Consider the following 23,823-nt stretch of genomic DNA (forward strand, 5'->3'; position numbering starts at 1 on the left):
ATAGAAGAGGCTGCACTGGGGCTGGCCCCAGAAGTTTTACCTGGGGTCCTGGGGCGTTGTCAGCGCTCCAGCGGCAGTGATTCAGTGCGCAGAGGAGTGTGACTCCAGCCTGCAAGCCTCTGGTTTCAGGTGGCACACACTGCCAACATGTGTGCTGCCCTGCTTTCTTCAGGCATGGATTTTTTTGACACTGGGATCTCCTGCTGTCAAAAAATCTCACCGCACTGCAAATCAGCAATGTGGCCAACACCTGCATGTGCGGTGCATGTAGTTTGCAATGCTACAGGTGGGTCTGCACTAACGCATACTGCATGTGCTTGCTTGTCTGGGCTCATGTGCCCTTGGAGATTCCTGTAGGGAGTCAAATACCTTGTGTAAAGTACAGTGAACCAAAAAAGGCACTTGTAGAGGGCCAGCAACTCTGAGGTCCTGGGGATATGACAGTCAAGCCACTTCCTCCTGCAGATCTACCCCAAGAGGAAAAAGGAGGAGGGAGGAGGATTAAGGAAAACCCAGCACTGGACTCTCAGCTGCCACTGAGCTGTCTGGTAAACCTCCCCTGGACTGACAGGACTAGAATTCAGCCACTAAATACTCCTGAAAATCCTACCTGTCATTCCCAGTCTCTTTAATGGCCAAATGCAGATTAGAATTGAGGGGTCCTGAGCTGCACAGCCCCCACTTAGTAAGTCTAGGTGCTGGGGAGTTGAAGTTAACAGAAGGTCTTGCTTCAGCAGCACTCCTAGTCAGGGTGAGCCAGTCCTGCTCATTTTTGACCCAGGAAACCCTGCAATGACACTACTCCCACACATCAGGTTTACAGGAAAGGAACATGGAATAAGCATCTTTAATACAAGAGAAGAAAAAGAGAGAGTTGCTTGAAGAACTCCAGATTAGAAGAAAAATCCCCCGCCTGTCCACATTAAAACAGAAGGCTCTGAGACAGCACAGGAATTGTAAAGTATCAAGATTTTATTTTTATACAGTTTTTTTTATATTCTCAAATGAAACATTTGTTTAAAACAGCAGCAAGCAGAACGTACAAGCTGAGAAAAGTGGCAGCGCAGGTAACTTGTCTGGCTAATGCCCATTCATGTACAAGATGTACATTAGGTTTTTTTGAGCACCTTTTGTATTCTTGGTTGAAGTGTACAGTAAGGCAGTGGTTTTTTGATAAGGAATATATATACATATATATATATATATATATTCCAATTGTCACTGTGCATTTTTAATCACATGCAAATTAAATAAAATGTACAACCTGAAAATGTTACAACCGTAGACAATTTTCTCAAAGCAAAGAAGCTTCTAATAAAAGACAAATACCGACACAACAGCGATAAAAAACCAAAGAGAAATGAAGGGATAAAGAGACTACGGGCAGGAGCTATTGCCACGGTAGCTTGAGCAGGGAAGGCTGAGACTCTGGTGAAGACTCCGCCTACCATTGGGAAAAGTAACAGGATGGATGATTATCAACAGATGTCTTCAGCCAGCTCCTCCTGCAAGGAGTCACTCTAACCTGAGTAGCTCCACATCGAAGATGAGGGTAGCATTGGGAGGGATAACTCCAGGATGGCCTGTGGCTCCATAGGCCATCTCAGGTGTGCAAGTTAGCTTTGCTCTTTGTCCCAGGCTCATCTGGTGGTCAGGTGTTGAAGAAGGGAGGGAAAGATGGCGTTAGGAAAAAAAAAAAATACGTGTCAAGTTGTTAAACAGGAGATTTGAAAAATTAATGGGAATTAGCCACCAAAATCAGCTAGCTAGCCTCCTAAATCTCACTAGGCTTCTGTAGGCACCTTTGTAAAGCTGGCCTCAGGCAATTTAGCCTTGGATCACCTAGCTCAGGGGTCAGCAACACTTTTGGCCAGAGTGCCAAAATCACCCCCCATGCTTCAACTTGGTGTGCCAGAGATGGGGGAGCTGCGAAGGGCCTGATCCTCATTGCTGGCAGTGGCTGCATGCATGCCTCTGGGTGGATGGCACAGGAGGGGCTCCAGAGCCCAGTGCAGATGTCTGCAGCCTCCCAGCTGCCTGCCGCAACCAGCCTGGGCTCTGAGTACTGGCAGCAGGCAGCCAGGAAGCTACAAATGGCTGTGCCAGGCTCCACAGCCCTGGCACTGGCTCCATGGTGGCAGCAGATGCACACGTGCCTCTGGGTGGATAGTGGGGAAGAAGCTAGTGTTGTGCCAGGCCCCTTCCCAGCTATGCACTGAGGTACACACAGCTGCCGCAGCCACAGAACTGGTGCCAGGGCTGTGAAATCCCATCCAGCTATTTGCAGCTTTCCAGCTGCAGCCTGCCCGGGCTCTGGATAGCTGCTGGCAGAAGCTACCCAGAGTCCAGGTGAGCTGTGGCATGTTGAGGAAGATGGCCCTGTGTGCGTTCCCGGGGTTGCCAATCCATGGCCTAGCTCCCATATCCTTTAATGCTCATTGGCAATCTTTTGTGCTAATTTTTTAATCCCACATTGATGGATCATACTGTTTATTAGGGTATAACTTCTGCAAGGTGCTACCACCTGATAAGATGTAGGGTACTCTCAACACCCATTGATTTCAAGGGAGCCAGGGACACCTTACAGCATACAGGAGGCACTCAGTGGATGCATCTACATGAGATGTTTACTGTGGAGTTGCCTAATTAACTAATTAATTCCGCTGTAGGTCAGTACTTGTCAAGGTTAAGTAATAGCCTATGGCAGTGTTTTTAGTGTGCAGCAATGCATATGTAGATGACGGGGCTGGTTGGGGCACAAGGGTACTTCAGTGCAAGGGCTGCCTGCTGGCTAGCCCTGCACTGGAACACCCTCATGTCCCAGCCAGCATTGAGCTGGGTTGGAGCAGCCCCAGGCTGGTGGGCTGACTCCTGGGACCCCTTACCAGCTGGTGCCATTCTGACCCAGCTCGATGTGCTGCAGTCCTGGGCACACGTGTAAATGCAGCACCCAGGAGTAATAAACTCCAGTGCGATATACACCAGGGTTTATTGCATTGCATTAATTTCACGTGTAAATGTGCCCAGTATGTAACAGGACCAAGGAGGATGAGAAGGAACCCAGTACAGTAAAGCACTCGGGCCACACTTCCTGAGGATATAGATATATATAAGCATTTATCTGCATCTTTTACTGGCTAGGTGCTGAGCTGCTGCCTAACTCCATAGCCACCCAAATGGCCTCTGATGAGCATGTGAAGAACCACACAGGCGCTGATGCAGCTATTGAGCTTGGAGCCCCCAACTGAGGCTGAAGCCCCAAAGCAAGATTCTGCAGGACCTCATGAATACAGCCTGGTGTTGGGGGTTGTTAGTTTGTCTGTCCCACACCACAGTATCTCAGGTGGTTAGAGACCTCCCCTGGCACCTGGGAAGCCTGCATCCTAACTCCTGCTCTGCTCCAGCTATTCCAGAGGTATTTACCAACCCATTGGGCCACTAAGAGAGGTGGACCCTACAGCTCACTGGTTAAAACATTCTTCTGGGCTGTGAGAGACCCAGGTCAACATCTTCTTCTGCTTGCTTTGGATAAGGAATTTGAACCAGTGGTTAGGAGACTGTCCTAAACACTGGCTGCAGGGTATTCTGATATGACTATCAGGCTTTTCTGTTGAAGGTGCTCCACTTGGTATAATATACTTAAAACTTGGGTTCAGATCAGGAAGGGGAGTGATATGAACTGTGAGGAGTAATATGCTATGTGGCAGGGAGGTGGAGTGCTTTGTCCCTGTGTTTTGTGCAGGGTTAGGTGTATCAAAATGCAGCCAACAGACCCAGTCTTGCAGATGAGACTGCAGGAGGACATCCTACCCACAGGCAATACATTACATACTTGAACACCTTTGCTTTTTGCTTCTGTGGTCAGGTAGGGGGTTTGGACACGCGATATACATTTTAATCCTATGTTTAATTAGGTGAATCTTGCTGGGGCCTTGGCATGAGGTAGACACCAAGCAGCTTGTCACTGTGAGAACAGGGAGGATTGTGGACTGGCCCAGAAGCAGGCATTTAGCCTTCTCCAGGTTAGGTGGCAGCGGACAGGCATTTGAGACTCTACATTTTGGATTCAGACACCTAAAGTAGGAACTAGCTGCTTAAGTTTCCCCTGAGAATCTCGCCTTCACCACCTGACTTGCATAGGAGCTGTGCCCCTCCTCAGTGACTTAGTGGAGTTATTGATGCTAATAATCAAGCCATTAACTCCCTGTACCCATTTCCCATCCATATACTGAGGATAACGATAGTCACCTCCTTTGGAAGCAGGTCGTGAGCATTAATCCATTCATGTTGCTTAAGTACTTGAAATCCAGGGACGGAAGCAGCTCTCAGAGTGTTTATTAATTATTCATTTCTAGTGTAATGGTCCACTAGGAGGAGCTAGAGGGTTATTTGTCACAATGCAGATTATGGGAAAGGAATTAGGCTACATATTAATTAAGGCAGTGTGGCGGTAGGCAGGGGGTTCTGGGAAGATTTGCAGTGACTTAGTGCAGCTCAGCATTAGAGGACTATCTGAGTCCACCTCCCACTGGGATAAGTCTGTTCCTCTTTGTGACCTTATATGAACTTTCAGATTTATAGTACTTGTAGGGCTCCATTTTCTTGTTCCCAGGGCTGAACATATACAAATCCTGCACCAAAAACTGTCAAAACCCACAACAGTAACAAGACATTTGTAAACCACAGCATTGCTAACACCTTGCACCCTTTTATCAGTTTTGTCCATTCTTGTCTATTTAGATTGCTACTTGTCTACTATTCCATGCACAATATAGGGATGTGGCCTGGTGCCTGGCGCAAAGCAAAAGCCGCTGCTTCCAGTTGCCAGCGTAATTGTGAACATAACTGTGTCACTGCCAGCAGAGGCGGCTTTTTTCAGCGCCCCACCACCTGCTTTAACCTGGTGCCCAGGCACTTGTCCCTATTTCCTCCTCTCCAGTTATGCCACTGATTCCATATGCATACAGTGCCTTGTACGTTAGGGTCTCAACTTCATCTCTACACCTTGCCGTAAGACAAACTATATTCATTCGAAAACTAAAGCATGGCAATTGAATGCTTGAGTAGAACTCAAACTTTCCTAAAATTAGTCTGAGAAAAAACTCACGTTCTCGAGGCCTTTCTGATTTGTGAGAGCAGCATGGGGTGATTCTTCCCATTGTTTTCATGCATTACAATTGCTTCTTTCAGTCAGGACCACCCAACCTGCAGCCTGCAAGCTCCTAACCAACTGCTGCTCTTCTCACCACACCTGCTGCTGGTGCTGGAGTCTCTAGGCTGCCTCTTCCTCCTCTGACTTCCACCTCTTGCCCCCACCACTAGGAGCGCACAAAGTCTGTGCGGTGGGGGAGCCTGGAGACAGCAGGGCCGGAGGGGGGGGGAAGGGGCTGCACAGCATACAGCTGGGCACTTTGCAGCCACCAGCCACTCAGAAGTGGGCCAGCTATGCAGTTAATAACCAGACCCACGCAACTCCCTCATCTGCTCTGAGCCCAGAGATCTGCCACTGCAGTGACTTCATGGCTTTGCCAGTGCCGCATATCAAAACAGCTCAATTTCTCTACTTATGTAGAGCGGAAGATGCCATATTGCAGCCAAGGCGCCTGGGGGAAACGCCCATTATGTTATGTCAAGACATATTGTATTGTGCTCCTCCCTTAGGATTTTATTCGGATGACGCTAAAGCCTTAATTTCTCGAGTTGAGCATCCCTCTCCTTTCTCATTTAATGTTGATCTTTGAACATTAAATTTTGCAGCCATAAGTTTAAAGTCATAAAGATTTAACAGTGCAGTTCAGTACCTGGCTCAGTGAAGGTCAGATTCTGTAACATGGCTCTGGGAGGTATCAGAGGCAGCAGATAATACTTCCAGCAATGCAACTGCCTAGTGATACCTTCTGCTATGCAGCTGCCAGCCGCTTCCCTACAACACATTACCAGAATGGATCCTTTTAGGTGCCAGGTGTTTGCAGACGTGGTAAATATGGGGATCTATAAGCCAATCCTCTGCTCGTCATGGGAGGCGAAAGCAAGGGGTTGTGAATGCTGCATGGCTTAGCATATCTGTATTTTGAGAGCTGGGAACAGAGAGGATCCCACTCCCGCCAGAGGCCCCAAGGTAAAATGTATCATAATTAGGGTGGGCAATGGCAGACTATGAACTAGTTCACTAGTGTGGACCTCACCTTCACAGAAACCCCTTGCCTACCCTGCTGTTAAACCCAACTATTGGTAACCAAACATGCCTGTCCATGCTTCAGCTGGTCTGAAATTCAGGCAACGTTCTTTACCTGTGCAACTCCTTCCTCAAATCCTTTAATGACTTCTTGTCTGCCAATCTTGAACCGGAAAGGTTTGTTTCGATCTCTGGAGGAATCAAACTTCTTTCCATTCTGTAACATCCCTGCCAAAACAATAGAAACTCGTTCAGTCCCTGCAGTGCCTTGGCAAGGAAGTTTGGCACCCGGGGCAAAGCCCACAGCGGCAGCCCGCCCTCACCCCGCGCACAGACTGGGGACACACGCTCCCCCTATGCTTGCGCAGGAACGCACACAGCGGTGGGTGCCGCCCTCCCCCCATCCTCGCATCCCCCCAAGCGAGCTGCTCGGGGCTCTGTCCTGTGCCCCGTCTCAAGTGGGCAGCACCTGTTGGAGCCCGTTTGCTTCGGTGCCCAGGGCAGTCACCCCACCTGTCTCCCTTGCTACAGTACTGAGTCCCTGCTAAGCCTAAAGGTAAGTGCTGGGACAGGAGTGAACACAGAAATCTTAGGTCAACTGCATATTTCTTTTTTACTTTATTTTAAAAGCTAATCTAATTTTCAAGGGGTCACTTATGTTTGATTTGAGTGATTTAGTATGTGGTATAGCTGTCTGTCACGTGTCTGGAAATACATTATGGTGGTGGTGATTTTTATTGCAATAAACTAAGGCCCCTACTGTGCTACACACACCTTATGGGACAATCTCTGCCCTGACAAGTTCACAGTCTAAAAAGACAAGGCAGGTGAAGCAGAAGCAGAGAGGGAAGTGATGTGCCTAAGGTCACACTGCAGGTCAGTGGCAGACGGAGGGCTGGAACTCAAATCTCCTGATTCCCAGTTCAGTGCCCAATCAACTAGATGAAGCTGCCTTTCTATTTAACCACCTACTTACATATGTCACTCAAGGCACTTAACACATTTAAAAGTCACACAGTCCTTGAAATAGAAGCAGAAATAAATGAAGCAATTGAACTGCATTAAGTGCCAATTAAACAACTGGGTAAAAGCGCCACCAGGATTATGACCATGTTCAGCTGCAGACTTGTAATTTACTAAATCTACCTAAACCGTCCTCTTCTAGTCCAAAGCCACCACCTCCTCAAAAAGGTTCAGGTAGGGAAAAAGAGCAATATTATAGTGATGTCTACTCACGGAAAAACTGTTCTCATTAAGATGTTATATTAAGTCTGCCCAAGACAATCCAGCTATGTGTTTTGATCCAGGGCCCAGTGAAGTCAATGATAGTCTTTCCATTGATTTCTTTCAGCTTTGGAGTAAACTGAAGTTATATTATAGCTCCCTGTACTTTCTGCTACAGGAACCTTGAGCCAATTTTGCTGCCAGTTATTTGCGTAAATACAGAGGAACTCAATTCACTTATTAGAGCAAATTTACAGCAGCACAACTGAGAGCATGTCTGCACTTTATCACTTTGTGGATTCAGTTTGAATGTGTGAACGTGAAATTTCCTATGGAGTAAGTTGAGCAGACACATGACAGACAGCCCTACCACATAGTAAAACACTCAAATCCAGCATAAGCGACCCCTTGAAAAATGTGCAACAGCTTTACTATATGGGAGAGTTACTACTTATACTGAACATATTGTGTCTCTGCTCCCTAAGCCATTTTCATATTGAGGTAGCTGTTTTGTTCAATGCAGCTTCCCCACCACCTAATGGCCTGGTGCTGTAACAGTGCCTAGTGCAGACAGCCAGCTTGGGAACCTGGCTGTGTGTCCACTTGTTACTGTGAAGTAAACTTATACAGCATAAAAGCTAGGGTAAATTATTCCACAGTGATCATATCACATGTCCACACCCCAGAACTGCAAATCTAAAGGGTTATGTATACAAGTGTGGTCATTCCATATAACGCAAGTAAAATCTTTATATCACTTTACAGCATCATGTACTTTCACCCTTATATAGTTAATCCTCACACAAAAAAGTATTAAGAAGGCATAGCTTCCAGAAATATAGAAATCAACACATGTAACTTCACATGTATATCTTCATAAAGGTACACTTATATTTTCACTTGGCAACATCAGGTATGCAAAATTGCACCTTATGCATCCATCTGAGAAATCTTAACTCTGACCCAAACTCATGATTGTTTTACAGCATAAATATTAGTAATATATACTACAAGGAAAGTGTGTCCAAAGCCTTTTATACACCACTACACCACCATGTATTGTCACAGGGTTTTGAATAAGGGATACTTACAGTAGCAACCCTAAATTTGAAAAATCTGTAACTGCCCTTTCAACAATGCCAGAGCATTACACACTAATGATCCCAATACAATGCTGACATTGCAATTGTTTTGTTTACTTTTACTGCCATTATTATTAATATCTATTACTTCCAGCATTATAGCACCAAAGTGCGCAGTCATGCCCCATTGTGCCTGGCGCTTTATGAAGATGGTACAAAAACACTGTCCCAGGATTAGGAAGGAACTGAGGAAAACTGCTAGCTGAAAACAACTCTATCAAGCAAAACTGAAAGCCCCTGAAAGTTATACAAAGGGATATGCCCCCTGTGACTCAACAAGCCAAAAAGGTACTGCTAATTTCTTAATATCATTGTGCAGTCAGAATACTGGGCACAGCTACACAATCAAGTTTTATCTCCCAATAAAGGCATCGGTTATAATTGTCCCAATGACGGACTAGCATACAGTTTTTTTTCTTTAGGACAAATATGATGAATCAGATGTCAGTGTATTTGGAGATGCCTAAGTGCCTGGATGAAAGAAAAGAATGAAAATATCTCCAAATTCATTAGTAACCAATTTAGTAGTGATGGAGCTTTAAATTCCAGACATTTTATAACAATATTAGATCATTCCAATAATGCTTACATGTCTAGATGCTGGATATCAAAATTAGAAACACAAGAATTGCCATACTAAATCAGGGTTATTGTCAGTTTAGTCCAATATCTGTCTAAAGCAGTGGCTAAATAGTAAATGTTTCAGAGAAAAGTAGAAGAAACTTTAGAGGGTAAATTATACCACCCTTAGGATATGGTTCTTTGTATTCTTCATTAGTGAGCAGCTACATAACACCTGAATCATTTTCTGTATGTGTTAATGCATACACATGTATATGAAATGTCTAGGTCGGTTGGTTTGTCTATCTCCCTCTTTTTGTCTAGTCCTTTAGAAAATCCAATTAAGTTCTTGCCCTCATTATCTTGGGGCAATAAGGGGCACAGATTGTTTAGGGATTTTGTAAACAGCTATTAAGTTTTATTACTTAAAAATTGGCTACTCATCTATTTCACCGAACATCTTCTTTTCCCTACATTGTAAGAAACGGTAAGCAGAATTACCCAAGGTGTTTATTTTGCATTATATTTTCCTCTGTCGTGAAAGCCAGATTTTGAAATCCCCAAATCCTTCACAAAACAGAATTTCTATCCTCTTCACAGCTCCACAGATTATTCTTTTGATGAGTGCATATACACCTCATTTCATTGTACATCATGCTGTTTATTCTCTTAGCTTCCACTGCATCCTTGTGAAGTTTCTCCCTGTCTTCGCTAAGCAAAATAACTTGGTAATGATAGGTGTTTTCTATCTCTAATTTTCTTAATTCTCTGCTTTCTGGTCCAGAAGCCCTCCTCACTGAAACAGTACTATGTTTATTCTTGCATCCCAGACAATGAATGGGACACACGTTTCCTGGCATTACATAATACTCCCAGCAATGCAACTGCCCAGTGATACCCCAAAATCCTCCAGACAGATTGGCAACTGGGAAGAGATGGCTGTGCAAGGCTATCTAATTACAGACAAACAACCTTTTGCTTATGTGTTGCAAAACACAGCAGGAAGGGTTGGGGGAAACTCTTAGTCATACCATATGATCCTCTTTGAACTACTAGGTATCAAATTTAAATGATGGGCTTTTCTTGTGTTCATTTTATTTAATTGGATCATAAAATATTATGTATAGAATGGAAGGAGACTATTACGGGGTCCCAATATTTAACCATTCATACTAATGCTTCATGCTTCCATTGCACTCTGCATGTTTAAAGCACTATGCAAACATTAATTATAACTCACAGCAGCCCGGGGCCAGACAGAGTGAGGGAGGAAGGGAGAGAAGCAGTATTAATTATCAGAAAATGGCTTGACTCTGGAAGTTTGGGCTCAGATGCAAATTTCCACAATGTGTTGGTGTTTTCTGATCTGGGTTTATGCCATGCCCTAATATTATATCCATTTATAGGGACGCAGACAGGTTAAGAGAGATAATGCTAAAGGCCATATGTCAAATCAATGTCAGAGCCAGAATTAGCTCTTAGGAGATCCCAGCTTCCAGTCCTGCATATTAACTACTGAAGAATGCTACTACTTTTAACAGGGAGGCTCCATCTGCTTATGGACCTTATGCTTTCCTTAGGATGCCCAGTGAGTCAGCTGCAAGAGGAAGCCTAGAGTATTCTAGATAATGTCTAGTCCGTGACTTGCTGGTTAAGCAGCTTTACTGGTAAGTTAGAAATGTAGGTTCAAACCCCTTTTGGATGAAAGGGACTTAAAACCTGGGTCTCGTATTGCCCAAATAAGTGTTCTAACTGCTAAGCTGAAAGGTGAGATGGAGCTGGATTTGGGTGTGTATATATGTATTCCCTACAGTGACCTTAAACCTGATTTTGAAAAATAACAATGTTTTCTTACAATACTAGACTGATAGACAGAATGCAATGGGAGCCTCTGCAAAAGTTCTCAAAGTCATTGTTTTAATAAATCAGAAAAATTTAAAAACATACATCTGAGGGAATAAATCTAGTTCAGGTAGGGGAGAGCTAGATCATGGACTCCGAAATCATCCAGGCTGAATTAGGCCGAGGAGGAAGCTCTTGCAGGACGGTTTTCTTAAAAGACATGACTGAGGAGTGTTCTTCACCCAGTTTGGCAAACCTGAGAAGCTAACTTGTATTACAGTAGCAAAGACAAGGCAACTCTGGTTTTAACTTGGGTTAGCATCTTAAGGTCAGCTCTAAGCTCCTCAATGTTTTTAACTCGAGCTGCAAACTTGAGTTAAAACCCAAGTTGTTAAAATGGCAACAAAGCTAAGACCTAATTTATCTTTTTCAGTAGAAAACCCTTATTTTCTCTGCCACTCTCCACTTAAAGAAAACAAATCCTAAAGCCATTGACTCAACCTTGTTCTCCCTCCTACAGGCATAAATCAGAACCAGCTCCCACGAGGTGTGGGAGTGATTCACAGAAGTGACAGGAGAAATAAATCTATAGGTGTGGTGACCAGCCCCCAAATCCCATTCCTCCTTTCACACCAGTATGCAGCAGTACAACACCATCAACCTCACTGGAGTTACTTGCACTTCACGTTCAGTACATGGGTCCTCTCTAGGATTCAGTATAGGGGCACTGATATAAGGTAGGCCAAATTGCTCCTTTGCTAGTAGCTGAATCTTGCTCATAAACTACCTGACATGTTATGCATGATTTCTTCAATCAAGAACCAAACAGTTCACATGTGCATCACCATTTAAAAGGAAAGTCAGTGAAGCAGTTGGCTTTTCTTTTTCTAGTAGGCTGGGTGAGCACCTAATACTCCTGTTCCAAGGGAAACAACCAAAGACCCAAAGTGCTGATGTGCTGTGGCTCCACAGATCAATCCTCTACCCCTACATAGCTGTCTTTAGTCACCATTTCACAACCATGGCAAATACATAGTTCACATCATCAGATAGCCCAGAATTTTTCACCCTGACAGGATATAGGGTCAGCAGTGGGTCACTCCTAGCTCAGCTTCCTCCTCTGCTTTCACAGGATGAGAGGACAGGACTATAAATTGGTCAGATGATTACCATTTCAGCCCTCAAATTACCTACCTCTGCACAAACCTGAATCACTTCATTTTATTGAAAAAAAACTGGTGTCAGAAATAAAGACTCAGTGGGAAGATTCCCCCCAGCATTTCATGTTTTTGCTTGGGTCATTTTGTGCCCCTCATTTTGTTCACCCTAGGTGCATCTACATGAGATGTTAACTGTGCAGTAGCCTAATAACACTGCATGGTAGCATGCTGGGCAAAACCTGTGCTAAAACTTTACTATGCACTAAGTGTCACTAAAAACCCATACACCCGCACTACTGCACAGTAGCGTGAGTTACTGCACATTGATTTAGTACTTGGTTAACCGAGTACTAAACTTAAGCAGTAACAATGGTGCACTGATGAATGTGTAGATACAACCAGGGCCTCATTTCGGGCTGGCCAAGTAGGGCAGGTGCCAAAGGAAGTAAGCTCTTCGGGCAGGATTGGAGTCTATTTCTGGGTGAACTCCAACGTGGGAATCTTTCTGCTTCTCTTCCTGCTTATGTTAAGGTTCCCCTCTTAGGATAAGACATGGAGAAAGCAGATTTGTTGACTTTGACTGTGTTTTTCCTCACTGAGGCACTGCACCAGTTAACAGTCACCTGAGACAAATAATTAGCATTTCTAGGTGGGAGCATTTAAGTCCAGGGCTGTCCTGCCCTGCTCTGCTTCCCTGCAGCAGCCAGGGGGAGCTCCAGACTCTCCCAGGTGCCAGCCCCAGGCTGGCAGGGGGCACTGGGGGCAGTCTTGGGCTGGCAGGAGGCACCAGGGAGAAGGGTGTCAGGCCTAGGCTGGGGAGCAGAGTTGGAGACAAATGCCCACCTGCTCCCCAGAGCAGATCCAAGCTGCGGAGGAAGGGCAGTTTTTCCCAGATCCCTGCCTGCCTGGAGTAGCTCCCAGCTCCTTGCCCATCCCACAGAGCTTGGGGCTGGCCTGTGGCACCCTGCTGCCTGGAAACAATTTGCTCCTGGTCAGCGTCTACACATGCGCTTCAGCACATTAGTTTAATGCACTGTTTTCTAGTACCCATATCTACCAGTACTAGAAAACAGCACATTAGATCATTTAATGTGGAGTAATTGCTGCACACCTCTAGATGCTGACACTTTACTGCACATTAGATTAGTCTAATGTGCAGTAAAACGCCACATGTAGATATACTCTCTAAGAGGGCTTTGATGCTAGAGAAGAGATGATTGGAGAGAGACAGGCAGAGAAAGGAGCTGTGGTCTATGCTGTTCCACCAATCCTTTTCAATGACATTTTCTTTAAAAATCACCTTCTACCTATAATATTTGCCTCTGTCCCCATGGCAAACAGCCACTGGTTAAAACTACAGGACAGGCAAAGACTGTTGACTACTTTTGAAGTCCTGCTGCTCCTATGCACTTCGTTCACGGTTGTTCTTTAAAATACAGGCAACCTAGCTGCTTCATTTTCCTTTATATATTATATATACATTTATATTTAATGTAGAGTAAGAGCAACACAATCAATTATTTAATATGCAGCTCACACCAAACAATAAAGACACAATAGACAACTATTCAATAATGCATTACAATGCACCATATATTAGTGTTGTGTATAATCACAAGACAAAATGCGTGAGTCGTGCACTTTGCCTGGCTTCACAGCCAAGAAAATAACAGGCAATAATCTAGTTCATTCCATTAGAAGGCATTATCCTGTCTTAACTGCTTTATAGATTTGAATATTTTTAAGGGAAAAAGAAAGAATAGCTTTACTTCAAGGCAGAAATGAGTTTCAATAGGATTTCCAGATCACCCGCTGGGACACCAAAAGTCTCTTTGGCTTAAACCAAGGCATATTACTTTAGGATCAGCTTTGCTATTACTCCCATTAATTACTCCCCCAGTGCTCCCACTGCAACCAGTGGAATGATCTGAGATGTAAGGGTGGCAGAATCAGGCCACAACTGCATGTGTGTAGGAACATTTTGGAATAGATATTTTACAGATGCATACCATCATGGAAAGGGTCTCCATCTATTTCAATACTGGATTAAAATTACAGCAGACACAAGTTTTGCAGATAACACAGCAATGAGCACCGATACCATCAGGGAGGGCTCTGTCCCAGAGCCTCAGCGACAGCCAGGGAGCACAAACCACAACTCAAACATGTGGCAAGGATGCAAAGTAAATCCTGGGACATCATTCTCCCGTTGTACTCGACCCTGGTGAGGCCTCAGCTGAAGTACTGCATCCAGTTTGGGGCTCCACAATTCAAAAAGGATGTGGAGAAGCTGGAGAGAGCACAGAGGAGAGCCATGTGTGTGATCAGAGGTCAGAAACACAGACCTTATGATGAAAGGTTGAGAATCATGGAACTCTTCAGCCTGGAAAAGTGCAGGCTCAGGGGTGATCTGGTGGCCATCTATAAGTTCATCGGGGTGACCACCAGGATCCGGGGGAATGTCTGTTCACCAGGGAGCCCCAAGGGATGACAAAGTCAAACAGTCACAAACTCCTCCATGACCGTTTCAAGGCTGGACATAAGGAAGATACTTCTTTACTGTCCAAGCCCCCAAGGTCTGGAACAGCCTGCCAGCAGAGGTGGTTCAAGCACCTACCTTGAAGGCCTTCAAGAGACATTTGGATGTTTATCTTGCTGGGATCCTATGACCCCTGCTGACTTCCTGCCCCTGGGGCAGAGGGCTGGACTCAATGATTTTCCAAGGTCCCTTCCAGCCCTAATGTCTATGAAATCTATGAAATCTATGAAAATTGGGATTAGTCAAGGGATAAGGCACTGTAACATGAAATTCAGTAGAAATTATTCTAAAGTGAAGGAACTTTGCTAGCATCTGATAAACTAAGTAATCTTGCTCCCTCACTTTGCAAACCTATCTTGGTCTCATTCTTGCCATTCCACCATGCAAGCACATACAATAAACCAAACCCAACAGGACTAGGAGAAAGCTCATTAATGGAGGTATGCACTATAACAGGGTTTGTCAATTTGTGGTCTCATAATAATGAAAACATTGGTTTCTGCTGCTGGAATTGTTAAAAGGAGGGGTCTGATATAAACAGGGTTTGTGTTTGAGGCTGTGCTGTCGTTCTCTGATCGTTGTCCTGCCCTTAGATGTACGGCCATAAGACTAAGCTATGCTGTCAGGACACTCAACTTTGCATCCCAAGTTCATCACTGTGGTTCTAGTGCAGTGCTTCCCAACCTTGCCCTCAGCATGACCCTATTCATGACCCCATTTCTTCAGCATGGCCCTAATACCCAACCTGCAGCTCCAACCCCCTCAGATATCCTTCACTCCCCACCCACAGCCCTCTGGCCCTGCCACTGCCCCTCACTTCCAACCTGCAGCTACATGGCCCTGCCGGTGCCCCTCACTCCTGACCCGCAGCCCCTCACCCCCTCAAGGTGCCCCAGGGCCCACAGCCCCCACGCCCCCCACCCCTTCCCAGCAGCACCTGAGCCCTAGCTGGTGCCAACAGGAGGCAGCAGCTGCTGCAGCCAGAGCAGAGTACAGAGCTTGGCTCTCTCCCTGCTCCCCCCACCCACAGATTTGTGTGTGGGGCGGGGGAAGATGCCAGCTGCCTCCTGTAGGCTTGGGTCTCCCTGCCCTGCTGCGCCCCCCTCCCGGGGGGCCTCTGCAGCCCAACAGGTGGGACTTGTCATGGGAGGATGCAGGGCTCAGTGCCACTGCTGGGAGCCCCACCCCGGCTGCGCTGCCACGTGTGGGACTCATGCCCCAGCCCTGGCTCTAGGCCCCAGCCCCAGTCCTGCTCAACTCCCTCTCTCCCTCACTTGTGTAGGCCTCAGTCTGCCCTCCCCACTATAGATTTACCTGGAGGGAGCTGCAGGAGCTGCTCTCCATGGTGCCTGGCTGCCACATGCACGTGTACGCGTGCACGTGCACGTGCGCGTGTGCATGCGCATGCATGTGGTGTCCCCTACCTGACTGCCCTCCTTCCACTCCTCCAAGCAACTGTAACTCTGTCAGCCTGCAAGGGGAGCCCACTGTTTCCCACTTTTCTCCCCTTCAAAGAAGAAAATCTGTTTTTCCACAGCAAATGGAAAACCCAGATCTCTGTATAATTGGTCAACAATATCGAGTATCTTTGTGACCCCATTTTTTATCGCTGTGACCCCAAATGGGGTTGTGACCCCAAGGTTGGGAACTGCTGCTCTAGTGCCTGGTTGTGCACAGCGATGCTGGTGGATTTATTTCCTGGTAAAAAGCTGACGGTAGTTCTATTGCATCTTCTTTTTTTAATGCTGTTCCAGGTTGAGTCTGGAGGCAGAGCTGTACTGTTACCCAGCACATCCACAGGTGGTGGATAGAGGAATGACCTTCAGGGAAGGTTAGCTGTAAAATAAGCAGGGGTAACTCTGACAAATAAGCAGTGGCAGACCACGCAGTGGCAGCCCCACCAGGATGTGGTGGGGACAGCAGATGGCGATGCTTTCCCTCCTGAAAAAACATATATATCCTGTGATGGTGCTGTGACATGGCGAGTACAGGCTGCCACTATAATAAGCATGCCTAGCCCCTAGTTGTGGGTCTGCAAGTCCTCAACAGCGGAGCATGTAGAAGATGTCAGAATCTCAACCGTGCAAAATACAGACAAAAGCTGCAGTGGAAGAAGATCTCCAATTGTCCAATCCTTGCCATTGGATTAAAGTCCCATTCTGGCAAGAGCCATGTAGAAACCAATGTGCAGCAGCAGTTTCTCCACAATAAAAGAAAGCATGCATAGGTGTCTTCCACGAAAAGAGCTTCTCCATGACATTTTTCAAGCCCTTTGGTGACCAGCTAGTGATGACGGGAGTAGGACTGTAAGGTCTGGAAGCTCCTAGTCATGAACTGAAAATGAAGGTGGCAGTTACGAGAAGGTCATTTAGCACTTGGATGAGGCAGGAGTGCCATTTAGCAACTGTAACTGTGACTGTGACTGAGCAGCCCTTTTCAGGATCTTCTCTTCTCACCCCACATGGGGAAGGGGCTAGAAATGGTGCCCTATACACAGCCTGTCTACCTTCTTCCTGACTGAATAACTGCATCCAATGGGTCACCTTTACTGCAGTCAAAATCAAGTTAGACACACAATTTCAGGAGCTGGAACACCAGGACCCTCAGACAATCCTAATAGTGAATACCCAAAGCATTGAACTGAAATTGTGGTTCAAGAACTCAGGCGACACAACATCAACATTGCTGGACTATCACCTCCCACGTCTTGCACTTAATGCTTCTATTGATGCATCCCAAAACCACATTCACTTTTTGTGTGGCTGCATCACCCTGCAAAGTTATATTGAAGCTGTGATCTACCAGGACTCCCAAATACATTTCCATAGTGCTGCCATTTAGCCAAGTGTCACCCATTTTATGCTCGTGTTTTTCATTATTCCACCCAAGGTGCAACACCTTGCATTTGTCCACACTGAATTTCATTCTGTTAGTTCCAGCCCAGCTTCCAAACTCTTGAGATCCTTCTGAATTGTGCTCACATCCTCCAATGTATTTGCAGTCCTTTCCAGTTTCATGTCATCTGCAAACTTCCTCATGAAATTTTCTATGCTAGCATCCAAATTATTAATAAACACATGGAACAGCGCTCGGCCTCAGTCAGACCCCTGTTGGGCTCCACTTGAAGCCTCCCGTCATTCTGACATGGACCCATTAATAATTACCTGCTGCTTGTGGCTATTGAGCTAATAATTTATCTACCTTTTAGCAGTTTTATCTAGCACATATTTCTCCAATTTGTTTATGAGAGAGTTGTGTAGGACCTTGTCAAAAGCCTTGCTGAAATCCAGATACATGATATCCACAGCATTCCCTCATCTACCCAGATAGTTCCTTTGTCAAAGAAGGAGATCAGGTTTGTTTGACAGGATTTATTTTTCATCAGTCCATGCTTGCTGCTTGTGATCAGCCTTTCCTCCACTAGATGCTTGCAAATGGCCTTTCTTAGGATATGCTCCAATAATTTCCCAGGTATTGAGATGACTCTGTAGTTCCCTAGGTCCTCCTCTCTGCCTCTTCTTTGCACTACATTGGCCCTCTTCCAGTCCTCTGGTATCTGGCCCATCTCCCATGACTTCATAAAGATCATTTCCAAAGGCTCCAAGGTCTCCTCTGCCAGTTCCTTCAGGACACTGGGATAAAGTTCATCTGGCCCTGCTGACTTGAATTCATTCAAACCCAACAAAAGCTCTCTGACCATCTCTTCTGTTATCTCCTCCCTGCATAGTACAGTAAACGGTAATGACCCCACTGAAGCACAGATAGGTACATCAGCTAAATAAGTAACTCCATGAGTTGTCAGCAGTAGCAGGCTGTTCTTGCCCTGCTGCCTATGCACATAATGAATATGCAACTCACTTTTTAAGTGTGTTACACAAACTGTACAATATTCCTTAGGCACATTATCTTATGAGCTCAATCAGGTTGGCTCTGTATGATGGTTATTTACATAGAACAGCTCCCAGGAAAGCCATGGCCTGGGAACTCATAAAAATGAAGAGCTTTGGCACTGGTTAGCAACTGGATGGGAGTCCCCCAAGGAAAACCCCAGTGCTGCAGGAAATGGTGTAAGCGATTCAATATTGGCACTCAGCCTTCTGAGTCAGTACTGAACCAGTGCCAGTATGACATTAAGGGTTTTATACTGAAAGTGCCATCTTTCAAGTAAGACGTAAGGCTTAGCTTCAGGTGCTTGGGGGCCTGATAAATCCTCTGTTGCTTTCTCACAAGAAGGCTGTCCACACTCTGCACACCATTCAGCAAAGGCAGTGAAATCCCATTCCTTGCTGCCATCCCATTGTGTGCATAGGGTTGATGAAGAGGGCCTGTGAACCTCTGGATTCTTAGAGCCAGCAGACTGACAGAGCTGTTGATCTACAACAGGGGTGGGCAGAATACAGCCTGCATGCTGGATCAGGTCCACAGCTTCCCCCACAGTGCTCTGCATGGGGTCAGGCACCGCCAGTTCCCACTAAGACAGCCTGCTCCACGCTCCTACCTCTGCTCACTGGCCTAGCCCTGGCCAGGACAAGCAGGTTCTGGTGGGGCTGTTCCTGGTGCAGCTGCAGCTGGCTGGGTGCTTGTCTGCTCCCCTCATCTCCAGCTGTGGGTCTTCCTCCTGCTGTGCTGCTCCGGGTAGGTCAGGGGAAGCTTCAGCACACAGGGCTCCAGCTCCAGGTCCAGCTTCTGGCCACCTTTCACCCACTCCACCCACCCACACTTGGGTACTTATTGTGCTGGGTGGGTGGAGTGGGTGCAAGGCGGCCAGGAGCTAGACCCAAAGACTTGCGCACTGGAGCAGGACCTCCCAGATGAACCATCCCCATCCCCCATGATCTCAGCCTCACCTGCCTGTCCTGCTCCCTGCCTGCCCACAGCCCACTGGAAGTTTTGGTGAGTAGTTTTGTTGAGGGAGCAACATGTGGCCCTGAGGCCCAAATAATTACCCACCCCTGTTGTACTAAGTGAGACTCGGTGAGTGGGAGATGGGAAGCTCAAAGAATATGGAGGCAGCTATGCCTTCTTCTGGAAGGGTAAACTGGGAAGAGAACATCAATGTCTTCTATCTAAAAGGGAGGAGTACACCCAATGGAAAGGAGGGGCCATCACCAGGGAGGATTATACTGCGGTTGCTCAGGGCTGCAGAGGGGCAGTCAGGAAGGCCAAGACGGAGATGGGACTGGGATCAGCTTCCCGGATCAAGGACAACAAGAAGTCCTTTTTCAAATACATAGGGGCAAAAAGAAGGTACTGGGTAACATGGGGCCCCTGTGAGACACACTAGGAAATTTGGTCATCACACCAGACAACAAAGCTAACTTATTTAACGACTTCTTTGCCTCCGTTTTCCTGAGCAGGGACCAGATTGGCCCCCCCACTGGGCTCCTCTCAGGCCCCAGGGGAGGCGCACCCAGGCCAAGGGTCAGGGAGGATCTAGTCAGGGAACTTCTGGATGGACTGGATGTATTTAAATCAGCTGGTCTGGATGATCTCCACCCCCGAGTGCTGAAGGAATTAGCTGAGGTCATTGCGGGACCCCTGGCACGGCTGTATGAGCACTCGTGGGCTCTGGTGTGGTGCCAGAGGACTGGAAGAGGGCCAGTGTGGTTCCCATATTCAAAAAAGGGAGAAAGGAGGACCAGGGGAACTATAGGCCAGTTTGTCTTACCTTGATCCTGGATAAGCTTTTTGAGAGACTTATTCTGGCACGTGTCCATGAGGGGCCAGCAGGGGAGATTATGCTTAGGGGCAATCAACATGGATTCATTAGAGGCAGGTCCTGTCAGACCAACCTGGTGGCCTTCTATGACCAGGTCACCAAATCCTTAGATGCAGGGGTAGCAGTGGAAATAGTCTTCCTGGACTTTTGGAAGGCCTTCGACACTGTCTCTCACCCCATCCTCATTAAGAAACTGGGGGACTGTGGTGTTGACACCTACACAGTCAAATGGGTCACAAACTGGCTGGAGGGCCACACCCAGAGAATGGTGGTGGATGGGTCATTTGCCACCTGGAGGGATGTGGGCAGTGGGGTCCCCCAGGGCTCGGTGCTCAGGCCCGCACTGTTCAACATCTTCATCAGTGACTTGGACAAGGGGGTAAACAGCACCCTGTTCAAATTTGCTGATGACACTAAGATGTGGGGGGATGTGGGCATATTAGAAGGAAGGAATAGGCTACAATCGGACCTAGACAGGTTACAGGGGTGGGCGGACGAGAATAGGATGGGATTCAACACCGACAAGTGCAAGGTGCTGCACCTGGGGAGGAAGAACCGGCACTATACCTACAGGCTGGGGAACTCCCTTCTCGTCAGTGCAGAGGCAGAAAAGGATCTTGGAGTCATCACTGATGCCAAGATGAACATTGCCGGCAGTGTGGGGATGCAGTCAGGAAGGCCAACCGCACCTTGTCATGCCTCCACAGATGCATCTCAAGCAGGTCCAGGGAGGTGATACCCCCCCCATGCGGCACTGGTCAGGCTACAGCTGGAGTACTGCATCCAGTTCTGGGCACCACACTTCAAGAGGGATGTGGACAACATGGAGAGGGTCCAGAGGAGGCCACTCGCATGATCGGGGGCAGCAGGGCAAGCCCTATGAGAAGAGGCTATTGGACCTGAGCCTGTTCAGCCTCCATAAGAGGAGGCTGTGGGGATCTAGTGGCCTGTTACAAACTAGTCAGAGGGGAGCAGCAGACATTGGGGGAGTCCCTGTTCCCCCAAGCACTGCCAGGAGTGACTAGAAATAATTGTCACAAGCTGGCAGAGGGTAAATTCAGATTAGACATCAGGAGATGCTACTTCATTGTCAGGGTGGCTAGGATCTGGAACCAACTTCCGAGCGAAGTGGTGCTGGCTTCTACCCTGGGGGCCTTTAAGACAAGGCTTGACAGTCACCTTGTTGGGGTCGTTTGACCCCAGTACTCTTCCTGCCATGGCAGGGGGTTGGACTTGATGATCGGCTCAGGTCCCTTCCAACCCTACTAACTATGAAACGTCACGAAGTTGGTTTTGCCATCAAGAATGAACTCATAAACCAACTCACTGAGTTCCCTATCACAATTAATGAACACCTCATGACTCTCCATCTTAAACTGGCAGAGAGCCAATATGCCACTGTCATCCACATGTATGCCCTGACTCTTGATGCTGCCAATGAAACCAAGGAGAATTTTACATCAGTCTTGATCAAGTCTGTTCTAACATTCTGGAGGGAGACAGAGATATTTTCCTCAGTGATTTCAATGCCAGAGTCACAAGGGACTCGAACCTCTGGAATAGAACCATCAGCAAGGAAGCAGTAGGAAAGGTCAACTCCTCTTGACCAAACACACAGAACATGGGCTCACCATTACCAACATCCTGTTGTGGCAGAAAAACAGATATAAGACATCATGGCAACACCCGTAATCTAAGAACTGACACCTGATTTACATCATTGTTCACGCCTGGAGTCGCAAAGAAGTCCACATCACCCAACGTATGTTAGGAGCTGATGATTGCTGTACTGATCACTGACTCATCCACTTGGTTATATAAGTCAAACAGGCTCCCAAACTACAGCTGCAGCAGAAGCAATGCTGACAAATCAAAGTAGAAGGACTCAAGGACCCAATCAAGTGAGACCTCTTCCACCAGTGTCTCAACAAAAACCTGGTGAATTCCAATCAACCACAATGGGAGAATCTCAGCAGCACTGGGATGCTTTCAATTCCACTGTCATCAATGCCTGTGAAGAGAGACTTGGATTCTCCACCAGGAAACATCAAAGCTGGGTTGATGACAGTGACTATTGACTGCAAGTGCAAGGCCTTTTGTGCTTGGCAGAATGACATCAACTCCAAGAAAAAGAAACTTAATCATCACCAAGCCAAGCCAGAGGTCCGAAGGAGGACCCGCAATATGAAGAACAGATGGTGGGAAGACAAGATGAAGGAGATTCAACATCTCACTGACATCCATGATATGCAGGGTTTTTTCAATGTCACCAAAGTCATCTGCGGTCTGAGCACTCAGGGACCAATCTCCTTAAGACCTATGATGGAGGAGACCTGATCAAGTAAAGGGGAGCCATCAATGCCCACTGGAAGGAGCATTTTGAAGACCTTCTCAGCTGAGACTTTGTTGTTGATGAGAGTGTTCTCAACTCCATTCTGCAACATTTAGTCAGAGACTATCATGTGATCACCTTGGTGTCCACCACAGGAAAGTTCATTGCAAGAATCCTCCTAAACCATCTCCTTCCACTTGCTGAACAGGTACTCTCAGAATCTCAGTGTGGGTTTAGGGCATCAAGAGGCACAACTGACATGATCTTCACCGCTCATAAGTTGCAGGAAAAAAATTAGGAATAACAAAGCACTCTACTTGGCCTTCTTTGACCTCATGAAAGTCTTTGACTCTGTCAATTGAGAAGCGCTTTGAAGGATCCTTCTGAAGTACAGATGCCCACCACAATTCATCACCATTCTTTGCCTGCTCCATGAAAATATGCAACCAGTGGTTCTCATAATGGATCTAGCAAAGATACCTTTGAGGTTAAGATGGGCATTAAGCAAGGCTGCATCATTGCTCCAACACTCTTCTCAATAGTCCTTACTGCGATGCTATAGCTGACCACCAATAAGCTTCCAGTTGGAGTGGGGCGAAACTACTAAATGGTAAACTGCTTCATCTCAGCTGAACCTGAGCAAAAACCAAGACCACCCCAACTTCAATCATCAAGCTCCAGTATGCTGATGATGCTGTAGTCTGTGCTCTCTCAAAAGCAGACCTTCAGGCAATCGTCAACTTCTTTACAGAGGCATACAAGAAAATGGGACTGACACTTAACATACAGAAGACTAAAGTCGTCCAACAACAAGCTTTTAATAAGCAATCCTCCCCACAGTTTGGTAATTCAGATTTATGGTGGGACTCTGAGAATGTTGGGTATTTCCCGTACCTCAGATGCAATCTCTCACAGAAGGCTGACATCAGTGAAGAAATCCAACATCGCCTCAAATGTGCAAGTGCACCCTTCAGATGCCTGAGGAAATGGGGGTTCAAAGTTCACATCAGATCCGAAACCAAGCTCATGTTTTATCAAGCAGTCGTGATCTCCACCTTACTGTACAGAGTCAAGACATGGACAAAGTACAGGAGACACTTCAAGTCGTTAGAAAAGCAACATCAATATT

The 23,823-nt window shown here is 46.5% G+C and overlaps 1 protein-coding gene across 1 annotated transcript in view; it reads right to left on the reverse strand.

Annotated features, from left to right (window-relative positions):
- Positions 1-952: 952 nt before the first annotated feature.
- The window catches only part of FKBP1B (FKBP prolyl isomerase 1B), a 63,326-nt gene continuing 40,455 nt past the window's right edge, over positions 953-23,823 (reverse strand). The window contains exons 3-4 of the mRNA XM_090031358.1: positions 6,291-6,403; positions 953-1,644 (exon numbers count right to left, since the gene is read on the reverse strand). Of these exons, the coding sequence (XP_089887484.1) occupies positions 1,516-1,644; positions 6,291-6,403 (242 nt within the window). The 3' untranslated portion in view covers positions 953-1,515. The remainder of the gene's footprint in view (positions 1,645-6,290; positions 6,404-23,823) is intronic.

Source organism: Crocodylus siamensis, chromosome 1 (genome assembly GCF_052110815.1).
Source record: "Crocodylus siamensis isolate JL-2025a chromosome 1, ASM5211081v1, whole genome shotgun sequence".
NCBI classification, from domain to species: domain Eukaryota; kingdom Metazoa; phylum Chordata; order Crocodylia; family Crocodylidae; genus Crocodylus; species Crocodylus siamensis.